Raw genomic sequence first — 14048 nt, 5'->3', positions numbered from 1 at the left:
CTGTTTTCTGCTTTCCTTCTACCTGGGCTCTGTCAGCCCCACTGATTGGCTGTATTCACAGACAAACACTCAGAGGTCAGAGGTCAGTGAACCCTTGAAGAGTTTTAGGATGATGGCTGACAGGCGGCCAGGCGCTTTGGAAACGTTACCAATGATGCCTCGCTCACACTCAACATGTATGCTGCGTGTTTGGACTAAACTATTGAGAGAATCAAGATGTGAAGATAGATCTACTTTGAATTCCATGCTCCTGCTTCAGGCAGCGGATAAACAAATGAAGACCAGGAAGTCGGCCAGCTCATCTTCAACACTAGATTTTGGCAAGGGAAAGAAGCAGTGCCCTACATACAAGATTGTAGTTTTTGGTTTCTATCATCTGAATTATTGGGAAAGAGAAGTTGTATAGATCACTGATTTGTGGCTAATAAATGCCTGATTCTTCACTTCAATGCTCCTCCTTGTGAAAATAGGCTTTTTTTTTATGTATGATGTGTTTTGTCTCTTTCTGAATGCATGTAGTTTTCATGTGATGCTTTTTTTGCTTTGTTTTGTGTGCAGTGCATGCCTCATTCGATTTTGGGGAAACAGCCGTTATTTCACAGAATAATTTGCATCATATCCCAACATATCCTGTGTACAACCACAAACCCGAGAACATTCGATTCTTTGTTTTTGCAGTGAGTGAAAAAACGATATGCAGATACATTTATATGTTTTGACTCTTTTTAAATGTAGTTTGTAATCATACAGTGCATGTTTTAAATATCCATAAACTATACACTGTAAGTTCAACTTTATATCAGTGTTTAATAATGCATCGTGAGTGATTTACAATCTAAAGCAATTCATTTGAAACTAAGAGACATTTTAAATTAAATAAAAAATGTAAGGGAGGAGGTAAAAGAAAGAAAATGTTTTTCAAACCTCTGATAGTTTGTGTGCACACTACTTTCTACGCTAAAGTCAATATTAGCACTCTTAGCAGCCTTTCAGCTCCATATGACGGATACAATCCTAAGATATCCGATATCTTTCTATTTGTGCCTCGTTTACATGATTTAGTCATGATAATTGCAGCACAACAATATATTATGATGAATGGTAATCTAATCTCTCTATTGATGTGTCCAGCTTTGACAATGTTTTCACCATTTCAGTTTTGAAATGACTCAACTGGAGACTACTTATATTTACCATGTGCTCTGCAAGTACCAACAGCAATAAATCATTTCCAGGAAGTGTGTAGAGACAACATCTACAAGATATGAACAATATTTAATGTAGGTTTGAAGGGGCGAAAAAATCATCAAAAAAGGAATCTTTAGTTTCCACTAACAAAATCTACAATATAAACTGGATATGGAGGCCTCTGTAATCTAAAGCATATTGTTTCAGTATGTTAAACCTTATTTAACATTCATGATGCAACATTTAATAGACAGTTTGAGCCCACATTCTCATTTATTAATATGCATGTATTTTATAAATACTTAACGATAAAAACTTGCTCCAAGTTTTCACATAAAAGTGCAGATTGATCCCGAGAATCAGTTTGTTAGTGGAGACCTGTCACAAAGAGAGCACAACCATGAGCCATGATGTAATCTTCTCACTGCAAGATTATGCAACTGCACCCCCTGCTGACCTCGATGTTAAATGCTCAGCGTCTGACATTAAAAGAGTGATTCAGGGCATCGGATCTCCCGCTGGGTCTGATTGGTAGAGAAGATACTGTTTCACGTCTGTAGGGAGGCGAAGGTCGTGAATCCCACCCAGCCTCTGCTTGCCCACAGTGTTCCTGATGTGCAGCCGGCACAGCTGCATCAGAGGAGACGCTCCTGGGCAGGCGCCAGGGTGGAGAAGCAGGAGCCATGACAGAGAGATGTTTGGGTTATTAACTACTGCTCGAGGCATCAGCCCGCTGTAAAGGCCACAGTGAAATTCACCACAGTGAGGCTACTCGGTTAGTTTGGATTGAATACCTCCCGCGTGTCTCAACAGCCTCTCCGCCAGGCTGTTTGGAGGTGCGAGGTCCAGCGGCTGTTTGCCCTCTGAGTTCCTGAGGCAGCCATCGGCCCCGTGGTCGAGCAGGACCGACACCATCTCAGGGTTTGACTGACTGGCAGCGATGTGCAGCGGCGAGTCACCAGACACACTGCTGTTCACACTGGCACCTAAAGGAGAGCAGAGACTGGTGAGGTATGATGTCCTCACATCACATCGTGGAGAGACTGTCTGACAGCGCAGCTGAAGCCGTGCACAGAGCACCAGTTATCCTCTTTATTGCTTACATCAAAGATGTTGGGCCTTTTCCGACTTAGACTTCATTTACCCTCTGGTTATGAATATTCAAATCAGTAATGTAAAACCCAGCATGCATTTTATTTTTCACAAGCGCTGTATTTACCTTTACTTTGAGGTACTTTACTTTAGGGTTTCCTTTTGATAGCACTTAACACTTACATTTATCTGGCAGATTATGGTTTTTCATACAAAACTTCTGATCAGCTAATCACATAAAAGTAGCAATATTGCAATAAAGAAGTACTCCATTACAAGGATAAGACCAGCGCTGAGTATGCCAAAAAGCATGCGAGTATCATTGGCAGTGTATTTAATAAAGTGTTCTAAATATAAATACTATAAATATTACATCATTAGATTATCATTGCTGATACATTAGTAAGTAGTAATTTTAGTTATTGGTCAAAGTGGAGCTAATTTGATCTATTTCATATACTGGTGGGTTGTTTAATCTACAATGCATCATGGGTTATAAACTCATGTGTTTTGTATGTACAATCTGTAACTGAACAGTGCAGTAAAAGATAAATATAGTTGATGATGTTCCTCTGAATTATGGTAAATTAGAAGTACAGAGTGGAAGGAAGTAAAGTACCTCCAACTTGTTTCGCATGTAGTATCAAAGAGCTGAATATTAAATTGCTTCTTCACATTATTGCATCAACAATAAAGATGTAATACTGTAATATACCACATATAATAATATAATACTTACTTTAGGGAATAGATTTTGCTGATAGCATTTTTTTTTGTCCTTTTACTTGAATACAATTTTGAAATGACTTTTACTCTGTGGTATTATTACTTTTACTCGAGTAATTATCTCGGTACTTCTTCCACCACTGGAAAAGAGTGTCATGGTTTTGGATATCATTATTATCATGTACTGCACATGCACATACACTGTTTCTGACCCCAGTAAAACATGTAGAGATGTATTGAAGAGGTAACCCCTCCCTTTGCCACAAACTGAGCTTTGATGAAGGAGTCACAATACAGAAATGACCACAAATCATTGTTGTTACACCTAATAAGGAAATATGTTACATTGACTGTGCATGAAGAAATATTACAGCTGATAGTCGCCTCTTCAACATAAAAGACAAACACATTCATCGGAGAGGTTCAAAGTTCAATCTAAAGGCCTTCTTACCAAGTTGAAGCAGTTTCCTCACAGAACTCAGATGCTGATTTGAGCAGGCGACGTGGAGAGGGAACCCCGATCGGTCGATATACTGATCTACATCCGCACCGTGCTGAACCAGAGGCTGGATGCACTCTGAATGACCTAGACAGAGTTAACAGAATCACCACAGTGAGAAGCGATGCGCTTTAACGGATGCGCTTTCAAAACCTGCTCACACTTCCCAGGACAACAAGATGCAATCGTTTCACTTTGTAGCTCAAAACAACAAAGATTGTCTTTCATACATTATACTCTTTATTATTTCTCGGCCCTTTTCTGCTGCGTTGGCGCTCTGTGCATTTTTGCAGTGACTGCCGAAGCTGCTTCAGCATAGATTATCCATGTGTATGCGCAGTGGAATATGACCTCTAACCTTTGGCTGCAGCCCTGTGGATTGGGGAGCTGGTTAGGGTGGTCCCCAGGGGAGTTGCCCCATGTTGGAGGAGCAGCGATACGCAGGTCACATGACCGCGGGCACAAGCCTCTGACAGGGGAGTTTGTCCATCGACCGTTGAACCGTTGACCTGCCATGAGTCAGTGTTGTTTTTGAAGCAATTCACCGTAAATTCGCCACAAAAATCATTAAAAGTCAGAATGATAGACGTGAAATGTTATGAAACTTTAATGTAACAAACAAATGTGCTTATATTTATGCTATTCATGGTGGATCTGCTGTCAAACAGGCAGTGTGGGGTATTCACTATCAGACTTTGTATCTGCAGATGTGTGTTGGTTAATGTGTTATTGTGCGTGCTTGTGGATGTGGCTGCATGCTGGTTTGTCTGTGTCGGGTTATTCGCTCACTGATATGCACCAAAACAAAGTTAAACCCAGCAATCATTGAGTCCTCTTAACTAGACCAGAGCAGGATTTGGGAGTTTCTTTAACAGAAAGACACAGAACATGTTGTCTTCATTTGGGATCGTCTCGATGCCTTACTGACATTTGCCCCATTTTCCATCAGAAGCTTGGCGCAAGCCACGTGGCCTTGTAAACATGCTCCATGGAGGGGAGAAACCTGGTCCAGAGTGTTGAGATTGACGCATGTACCCTGTGAACAACACACAAACACAAGTAGATCCACTGAGACATGTGTAGTAGATGCACGTTTGAAGACTTTGCTGCAATCTCAATATGATCATTATGATGATTTTCAAGCAGCAAAAACAGTTTTCTAAATGGATGAATTGCATGTTATAATGATTCGTGCAGTATACTGTAACCTACAAAAGTCTCATTAGACATTACCTGAGCGATGAGTCTCTGCAGAGCGAGGACACGTCCGTTAAAGGCAGCATCGTGAATTGGGGACCAGTCTGATTTGACATCTAAGTGACATAAAATACACACATATGCATTACAGTGACGCGGTAAAACATTATGCTCAAAGCCGTAGATACTCTCCAGCTGCAGTGGCAGGATATGCTGCCTGTAGCTATACTCACCACTCATCAAAGGGTTTGAGAAAAAAGTTGCAGTTCCACTTTGACATGCACTGGCTGGTGAAGTCTCTTTGTGTCCGTCAGACATACTTCTCAGTGCCGTCCAAAAGTTGTTTTACGGCCGGTTTGTTTTGCCCCGTAGGGTTTTTTTTGCAACAGAGGCTGAACTGTATTGCGCCACCCGAAGTCAAAAGACATCTGAAAGACATTTGGTCCTCATCTGTTTTCAGTGTTTTTGTGGCTGGTCTTGGTGCTGTGATGTCATTTCCTCTTTGACAAAGTATGTGCCTCCAGGAAACAGGCTGGTTGAATGAAGCGGTTGGGTCTCAACCAATGAAGGTGCAGAGGGAGAGGGGCATGTCGAGCAGGTCTGTATGGTTTGAGTGTAATTTGACACTGTACAGTCAGTACACTGTACCTCTCCAGCAGGAGATGGGCGGCGTTGGTTGAAGATGAGTAAAAGGGGAAATGAATCCGTCTGCATGTATACAGTGCTGCTCCACAGTAAAGCATTATGTGTTATTGGTGTAAAGAATGTGGTAGAACGTAATGAGTTCCTACATTTAAAGATATGCCATCTGCTTATATTTCATCCCATTGTGCCTGATTTAATAACACAGCAGTACTTTTTTCCACTGATAAAACCTTTTTTATAGGCAATTCTTCAATTTTATGGACTTGGCTAGATTTTCATGGAAAACTGCTAATTTGTTTATATTTTATTTTAGATTGTTTTTTTAATGTGCCGTAGCAATGAAGTTGCCACTGCACACATGTCACATTTTTATTATGTCACATACATATTTTCACATCCATCTGCAGAAGGGGGGGGGGGGGGGGGGGGTTCTGTCGTGCCCTCTTAAAATCTGACTTTGATTTGGATGATTTTGTGGCATCACAACTTGTGACTTTTGAAACACAACATTTTTTGCATATTCCCAGATTATGGTTTTTAAAAGAGGGAGAACAAGTAAAGATTTAAAAATGTATTCATGATCGTAATTGTATCCAACTAATTATTATTCAAAGCAAAGTCATTTGATCCGTCTTAGAACATGTCTGGAAGGGGATGTTTAAGTCATTTCTAAAATGAGTATCCTTACTTTGTTTCCTTACTTGTCATTTAATTCGGAATAAATATGGTTTTGTAATTTTGCTGAAATAACAGTGAAAGAAAAACATTAAAATATCCCAAGAAGTTTTCAAGAAGGTTTTGATGTAGTCAAAAGTTATCGAATTCAAGAGAATTTCGAGGCTTGCTTTGTAAAAAGCAGGACATCCACTTATTTTTCAGACTTAAAAGAAAGTGGATGGGTGGCCTGATAATCAGACAGAACCTTTCCTTAAAGTCAAGAGGAAGGGTTCAGCACCCAGATTAACAAGAACCTGCTCTCGAGTAAACCACTGAATCCCTATCGCTCTGGTGATAAACTAATCTGACCTCTGACTTCCCTCACAGAGTTCAATTAAGTTCCCACGCAACTTCTGAAAATAAAATAAATCCAATTCTAACAGCTGTGTTATGAGTATGTGTTATACGCCCCATGTGGTAATTGAGTCCGGCTAGAGGCAGCGCTTCATCTTCTATAAATACAATACAACAATGTGTATTCCTTATAAGTCTTTCCACACACAGCAATTCCCAAATGTACACCACCAGCAAGATCTGCTGTGCTTCAGGAGCTGCGATCACATTCTCTGCAGACCAGCAGAGGGCGGCAACAGAGTGCAGACGTGTGTCGATGCTAACCGTGCTCCTCGGGCAGCAGGCTACAAGCTTGCCATACAATTGACTTTGTGCCTTGTCAGAGAAGGTGCATATGGATGAGAATGCCATTGTATAAAGTCAATGAATGCCCTCTCTGTAGTACTGAATGATGAAAGCCCTTGATGCTTTGTTTCCCAAATGAATCTGCCTCAAAATGTCCTCCCGCTTTCTTAGATCTCTGTCCAAGCAAGCGGCTCCAGCAGCTGCCATGACCCCTGCCTTGACGAGGTGCACGTCCGCTGCATGCAGGGTGAGGGGAATTATATCAAGAATAGTTTACCTGTCCTGGTGCAAGTCTCAGACTACCTTAGCAAGCAAAGCACACCAAATGTTATCCTTTTCATCATGAATCTGAGGATGGGACTCATTTCTGTTGATGCACAATCAACAGAATCTAAAAAACGAATGTTGTATGATTTGTATTGACAACTTGACTTGTTCTTTAAATGTTTAGAATGTTTAGTAAGTGTAGAATAAAGTATATGAAATACAAAATATATATATTAAAGTGTATATTTACCAGGGATGCACAGGTCAAGTGCAGCAAAATACTGTAATTGGATAAACTAATACAAATATACAGTAGCTTACTGAACTCATACACTGAGATCACACAACAGCCCATTGTCGGTTTCTTGTATTGTGGCACAGTTAAGCCACAACTGCAGGGATTAAATGGAAGCACATGATGATTCAACCCCGTGATTTCTCAGTCGGCTCATGCACACTCAACCATTTCCTCTCCTTTTCTTGTCCTTTTCCTCTTTCCCCTGACACCGCCCGTAGCCCGCTTCCCTCTCTCGTCTCTGTAACTTTCTCCCCCTGCGCGTCATGGCATCCCCCCGGCTGGAGACCTTCTGCTGCCCGAACAGAGACGCGGCGACAGAGTTCGTGGTGACCTTCCAGCCCGTCTTGTTCGGGGCTTTGGGTCTGGGAAGCGCGAGTCTCAGTCTCGTCTTCGCCGTTCTACAAATTCTGCCAAAGCGCAAAGGATACAGAAGACTCGGACAGTACCCGCTGCCAAGGCCCGCGTCCTCCTCGCGGATATTGTTCATCATCAGTATATGTGACATACTGGGATGCACAGGTAAAGAACGAGCTGCTGGAACAGGCCTGCTTTGTATCGAAGCTGAGAGAAAGTTCCACAACGTGGAGTGTGTCTGCTGGATTTAATTACGCACGCAAATATGTTGTTTTTAACCCTTTCGGTGCACTGCATTTGCCTGTCTGACCTGGTTCATGCAAACAGAGAGAACACAGCAAACGAAACGTTTGTACAGCGATGGGAAACGTCATTTAAAAAATAGAAAGAAAGGTGATTTTGGCATTAAATCAATCCTACATGCGTTTTTGCAACATATTGGGTCAATTTTACAGGTTGTTAGAATGCCCCACTCTTACTTAAAGTACAAACTCTAATCAAACAAACAAATCTAAACACAGACCCTGAAAAATTCTGGATACAATAATGTAAGATTATTCGTTCTGAAGCTGCTTACTACGAACCAAAAGAATGAATCATGAGCCTCTCATGTGAGTCATGGATGACTCCTAACCTCTGCAACCCCCCCCCCCCCCCCTTTCCTGTTGATCTGAATGCAGCATTGTTCTTAAACCAAAGCAAGCAATACACACTTAATAACACACAGATTAGTTTCACATTGTTGACCTCCATCAGAACCGGTGTGACACTCGAGCTGCTCATCCGTCACTTTGCCTCTGCGCTCGGTTGGAAACCAGGAGGCCGATGAAGTCATGTATTCCTGTGTAGTTCGCGCCCAGCGAGATTCACCCTCCACTGCAAACTAACAGCTTTGAAGCACACCCCTGACGCAACTTAAAAACAAATACAAATACACAACAGCACGTATAGTCTGCATCGCATTAAGTTTCTGGGAGAGCTCCCGTTTTCCCACCCCACGGTGAAGAGTCTCATGTAGGAAATGGAAACACCCTCATAAAACACACCTGGAGGTGGTTCACATTTCCATGACATAAGGCTGCTATTAAAAGGACTCCCATGACTGAATCTAATTAATTAACACACTTAATAATCCAGAATGAAATGATGCCTAAATGTTAATTGAAACCAGACTCTGTTTATTTTTGTTTGCTCTCCTTCGTGTTTGTATTTGTTCCTCTTGCCGGTGGAGTAGGATTCGTCGAATGAGTTGCAGTTAACAATGAGCGATCACGCGTTCGTTTTCCTCCTCCAGGTATCATTGTCAGGTCCTCTGTCTGGCTGGGCCTGCCGAACATCATCGACCGCGTCTCGGTGGCCAACAGCACCGATGCCTGGCCTGAGGTCTTCTGCGTTGGCAGTGCAGTATGTATGACGCTCTTTGACAAAGCCTCACAGTTCGGTTCAGGCTTTATTCCGGTAAATGCACCAATATGGCTTTATGCTCGACAGATGACGCGAAGGGGACTGTAGCGGAAAATCAAACGCATTATGTTCATCATACATGATCCTGCAAAATGCCTGCTGTGTCTTCTCAAACTGTCGGGTTACAGATCACAGTGCAAGCGAGGCCCAATTACCCATTCTTCTTATTAGAAGTATCATATGACCTGTAGAGTAAGCGTATCGTATCTCATTCATGTGTTACAGATGTGGATCCAGTTGTTTTTCAGCGCGTCTTTTTGGTGGACCTTTTGTTACGCTGTTGACGTCTTCCTGGTTGTGAAAACATCTGCAGGAATCAGGTGATCTGAGCCCTCACCTTCCATCCACCACTCGTTATCACCTCAACATCTCGTCCCGTGGACCGGGAGCATTAAACCGATCTGAGAATGTGTCATTTAATGTGTAAAACACTTTCCTCTCACTTATGTTCACTTTGTGCACTACGTGCGATGCTTCTTCTTGCATGACTCCATTTGAAAACTCCCTGAAACTGGTTTGAATTTTGTTGTGGAGGAAACATTTCCTGAAGGTGCACGATGTTTGACACACTTTTTGTGTTTCAGTGGGCTAATCCCTTTGCAGGGCACTTCTGCACAGAAAGAAAAAAAAAAGCTCAAACCTCGAGATAAAGAGCTGCAGCATGGTGTTGTGAGCTCAGTCTCATGACTGGTTTCTTTCCCCATCAGCACCATTATCCTCTACCACATGATTACATGGGGTCTGGCTGTGCTGCTGTGTGTTGAAGGAGTGGCCATGCTCTACTACCCATCTATCTCTGAGTAAGACGCTTTGTTCTTCATTTAAATGCACCGTTTTCAGCGTTTGTGTCCCTTGCCTTTTCTCCTGCAAGAGCCTGAGAATAGCATCTCTGTTTAGCGCTGTAGAGCTGTGATTCCCAATGTTGATTTCATTATTTTGTTGCGGTTTTTTTGTGTGGCAGCTGTGAGCAAGGTCTCCAGCACGCCATCCCGCACTATCTCACCACATACGCACCAATGCTGCTCGTCCTTGTAGCCAACCCTGTCTTCTTCAATCGGACCATATCTGCGGGTCAGTTCCTTGCCCCTCAAAATCTCTCTCTGTGTCAAATGCTTTTCGTTCACATGCACATGGGCTTAAACATCCACCTCTCTCGTCCTTCCGCTCAAGTGACGTCTTTGCTAAAAGGACGACAAGGAATCTACACAGAAAATGAGAGACGGCTGGCCAATGAGATCAAAATACGCTTCTTTAAAATAATGCTGGTGTTCTGTATTTGGTACGTTACCATTCTTCATCAAAGGGATGCACATAGAGGAATAGGACTATATTTATTCATCTGGCTGAGAATTAGAAGATTGTAACTTCATCTTTACTGTACAGACATGAGCGTGGTGTCAGTCAGCAGCAGTAGTTAGCTAAGCTTAGCACCACTAAAGCTCAATTAACATGTTCTATCTTGTTTTGTTTAATCCATACAAAACCCGAAGAGTAAAATGAGTCATGCCGTTGTTTCACGGTGGTTATGTGCCAGACTTTCTTGGCCGCTTACAGTAAATTCCTCGAGTCTTGGTTTGCTGGTTGACTGGAAACCTCACAACGACAAAAAGTCTCCGGGAAGTTACTGCGCCGGGCCAAGAAATATTATGCGGCACATAACACCCTGTAAAACCACAACATGTTGTTTTTACACTTTGCTTGTGAATCGGCATAGCAACCAGAATGTTTCCCTACTTCTTAGCCGGACCAAGTGAATGCCATTATAAGTTGTATGTTATCATTATTTGGTTGAATACCAATTAATTTATGAAGTGAACTAACATTCCTTCATTGACGAGCTTTAAAGTGTGAACTAATCACATGAAGTGACTCGATCATCGCAGTGTTACAGAGATAATCTCGCGTGCCGCTCACCAGATTCATGACACTCATTGTGTGCTCGTCCACAGAATATCTAGAGCTGGATACGCATATTCATTTGATGAAAATAACCATGTTGTGTTGCTCGACTTGCTGATGCTAATGAGGGCCTGTGGATGTTTCAGCTGGATTCCCAACATCATCAATGAGAGCCTCCTTTTCTACCTGGAGATGCAGACGGACATCGACGATAACGCTTTCAGGAATATCAGAAACGCAGCCCTCATCACATGGTTCATCATGGTGGGTTTAAAAACATTCACGCACAGAATGAAGAACACTGGTTTCAGCAAAGTCTTAACACCTTGCATTGTCCTGCATTTTCCCTCTTTCAGGGTATCCTGAACCCCATGCAAGCGCTCCTCAACACCCTGGCCTTCCACGGCTGGACAGGCTTCGATGTTGACTTCAGATCGCAGCCGAGGAGGGAGCTGGCCTGGGACTCAATTTCTACTTCGGTGCCTAACGCAGCAGCCAATAATCCCCTGGTGGGAACCACTCTGCTCTACCAGAGTCATGTCCAGGAGGGCAAGAAGAACACGAGCAACGGACAGCACCACTCCGACGCCATCAGCGTCCTCTCAGAAGGTAACAGGGATTTCAGTGGCAGTAACAGCTCACCTGTATACCAGGGATGGTGAATAAAGCATGAGCATCTTGTATGGTGTCTCCTGGTGGCTGGAATGCCTCTTCTTTAAATGTAGTCTGTATTTTATTTAGGATGACATCATTATAACATGATATCATCCACTGAGGAATCTGCCCCAACTGTCTGAAGGCAAGTTTTTTGTTTTTTTTCCGAGTGGAGATTAAATTCGCATCAGTGGCACAAAGCTCTGGAGACATTGATTCAGGGTACAGTGAAAGCTCTGTGATGGTTTTTTAAATATTAAAATGACTTTTTGAACCTGTACTGTAGCTGACAGGGCAGGCTTTTTTATTCACTGTGCAACTTCATAATGGTGGCAAATTCTGACCTTCTGTTAAAGGTGCTGCAATTGTGCCATGTGATCACATCGAGCTTTAAGTGTCATCATGGATACGAATAAGAGGATATGCAGAGAGCAAGTGGCAAAGCTGTTGAACCTCTAGATCAGGGGTCTCAAACCCATTTTCACTCCGGGCCACATCAGCATCATGATCGCCCGCAAAGGGCCGGTTGTAAATGTCACTACTCGTGCATTCACAGTTTAAAGTAGTCTTCAATGTGCTCACAATACATTTCCATGTTAAATGTACAGTAAGCCAAAGAGCTGCTTCTATGACTGTGTTTAAGTATCTCATCATTTTGACTTTCTATCTCAGAATTATGACTTTCTATCATAGTTATGACTTTCTATCTAATAACTTCGACTTTCTATCTCATAATTTCGACTATGGGGATATTTTTATTATTATTAGTCTAACTTAAAAACAAATTTTAACTTTTTTTTTTTTTGCTGGCGGATTCGCGGGCCACATAAAATTACGTGGCGGGCTGAATTGTTTTGTATGATACCGAAGAGGTGTTTTGAATGTTGAGTTTACCCTGATTGATAGAATTATGGGGAACACCTAACATAACCTTCACGGTAGGATTTATTGCAGGACTGTTGTATTACAAGGCTTTAGGTTGAGCTCGGTGTATCGAATGTTCTGGCAACAGAGTGAAGATTGAACACTGATGTGCATTCAATACAAATGTTAATATTTATGAACTCATTCTAGTCACACTGAGTGATGACACAGGACATTTTCACATGTCACAGCAGAACAGGCACAGGTGTGAATCGTTAAACTCACGATCGCTGGGGTCCATGAAGCTGCTTTCAAATACCAGGCACGATATTAGATATTAATAACAACCACACTTTTTCAACTGTGACATGTGAAAATATCTGATGTAACAAAAACCCCTGTTCATATACTTTTAAATGTATTTTGGGACGATTTTGTAAAAGCATTTTATACCATTTTCTTTGTGCACAATGTGGATCACATGTACTCAGGCTATTCAGTGTTTTGTTCACCATTCAGTGTCTTTAGAAATAAAGTGGATTTTTTTTAAAGGATATATTTTGTTTTTCATTCATTTATATAACCTCCAAATGCCAGTAGAAAAAAATAAACATGGCAAAATTCTAAATTGCAATACGTTAAAAAAAAGAATTCACATTAATTAAAGACTGCATTTGCAAATAATTCCCAAAATACATTTGTGAATCAATGCACACTCACATTTGTGGAGGGATGTATAAATTCAATATCTCAATAGATCAGCAGTTTGAGCTGTGCAGTAATCTACCCCCATCTTGTCTTGCTAGGTTCAGAGTCTAGCACAGTTGAAATCCACATTTCCAGCGATCTACGAGACTATGAGGCTGTAGACGCTGATGAAGAATCCTTGGAGAACTCTGTGAGGCACTAGCCGGGGGGGTGATCAACAACCCGCCTCCCTCTACTTCCCTGTGTGACATTTCTCTTGTGCTCGATACTTTTGTTTTACATCGTTTCCCCTTAGCTGCTATTATCCCATTGAGATCCCCCCCCCCCCAGATATGAACTGGTCATGAGATGTCATGAGTTGGTACAACAAAGTAAGTCTAAGTCTTTATTCTCAGCCTTTTATTCCTTCCTAAACTTTTTTATAATCAGTCTGCAGTAGTGTAACATCGCAGACTCATTAGTGGAACAGTCCCAACGCTACTTCACTGTCTCTTGCAGCAGTCAGTCGACAGAACAAACGTCACATTTTTTACATTATTAACTCACCGGCTGACCTTTAAAAATGTGCCCGAGGGAAAATATCTCCTGGCAATTAGACGTGCGCTGGTTTTGTGATGTGCACTCCTGTCATTACGCTCTCACAGCACACCGAATGGAATAAGCTAATTAGACTTCTTTTTTTAACAAAGGTACTGTATTCCTAGTTGTCCACCTTGTATTTTTGCACACATCTATTTTATACTGTATTCAATTTCAAAAGTATTTGTTAAGGTTTTGTTGGTGACACTTTCTTAATGTTTTTAAGTTGTTTCCAGACAAATAAAAAAACACTGCTGT

The 14048-nt window shown here is 41.8% G+C and overlaps 2 protein-coding genes across 2 annotated transcripts; one reads left to right on the top strand and one right to left on the bottom strand.

The window, feature by feature from the left end:
* Positions 1–948: 948 nt before the first annotated feature.
* On the bottom strand, positions 949–5138 carry LOC306783013 (ankyrin repeat and SOCS box protein 9-like). Its single transcript, XM_079276538.1, has 7 exons — positions 4936–5138; positions 4739–4818; positions 4434–4541; positions 3864–4014; positions 3458–3592; positions 1983–2174; positions 949–1838 (listed from the first exon to the last, which is right to left on the bottom strand). The coding sequence occupies exons 1-7, from the start codon at positions 5018–5020 to the stop codon at positions 1687–1689; spliced, it is 903 nt and encodes a 300-aa protein (XP_079132664.1). The 5' UTR covers positions 5021–5138; the 3' UTR covers positions 949–1686.
* A 2377-nt stretch (positions 5139–7515) lies between these two features.
* gpr143 (G protein-coupled receptor 143) lies at positions 7516–14010 on the top strand. The gene is made up of 9 exons (XM_079276355.1): positions 7516–7787; positions 8917–9026; positions 9312–9406; positions 9794–9886; positions 10048–10157; positions 10257–10365; positions 11132–11249; positions 11342–11594; positions 13310–14010. Exons 1-9 carry the CDS (start codon positions 7532–7534, stop codon positions 13411–13413), a joined length of 1248 nt encoding a protein of 415 aa, XP_079132481.1. The 5' UTR covers positions 7516–7531; the 3' UTR covers positions 13414–14010.
* The last annotated feature ends 38 nt before the right edge of the window (positions 14011–14048 follow it).

The sequence above is a fragment of the Melanostigma gelatinosum genome (genome assembly GCF_949748355.1).
Source record: "Melanostigma gelatinosum genome assembly, chromosome: 10".
Taxonomy (NCBI): domain Eukaryota; kingdom Metazoa; phylum Chordata; class Actinopteri; order Perciformes; family Zoarcidae; genus Melanostigma; species Melanostigma gelatinosum.
Note: the sequence above shows the minus strand (reverse complement) of the source record. Positions and strands in the feature narration are given on the sequence as shown.

Bases quoted from the DNA above. Each gene is read 5' to 3' on its own strand.
- LOC306783013 (XM_079276538.1), bottom strand. From the start codon at position 5,020: ATGTCTGACGGACACAAAGAGACTTCACCAGCCAGTGCATGTCAAAGT. The intron at 4,015-4,433 runs GTCAGTAAGGCA...GACTCATGGCAG, and splicing joins TGATGGAAAATGGGGCAAAT to GTCAACGGTTCAACGGTCGA. The intron at 2,175-3,457 runs GTAAGAAGGCCT...GCTCTCCTTTAG, and splicing joins GAGGAAACTGCTTCAACTTG to GTGCCAGTGTGAACAGCAGT.
- gpr143 (XM_079276355.1), top strand. From the start codon at position 7,532: ATGGCATCCCCCCGGCTGGAGACCTTCTGCTGCCCGAACAGAGACGCG. The intron at 9,887-10,047 runs GTAAGACGCTTT...TTTGTGTGGCAG, and splicing joins TACTACCCATCTATCTCTGA to CTGTGAGCAAGGTCTCCAGC. The intron at 11,595-13,309 runs GTAACAGGGATT...TTGTCTTGCTAG, and splicing joins CATCAGCGTCCTCTCAGAAG to GTTCAGAGTCTAGCACAGTT.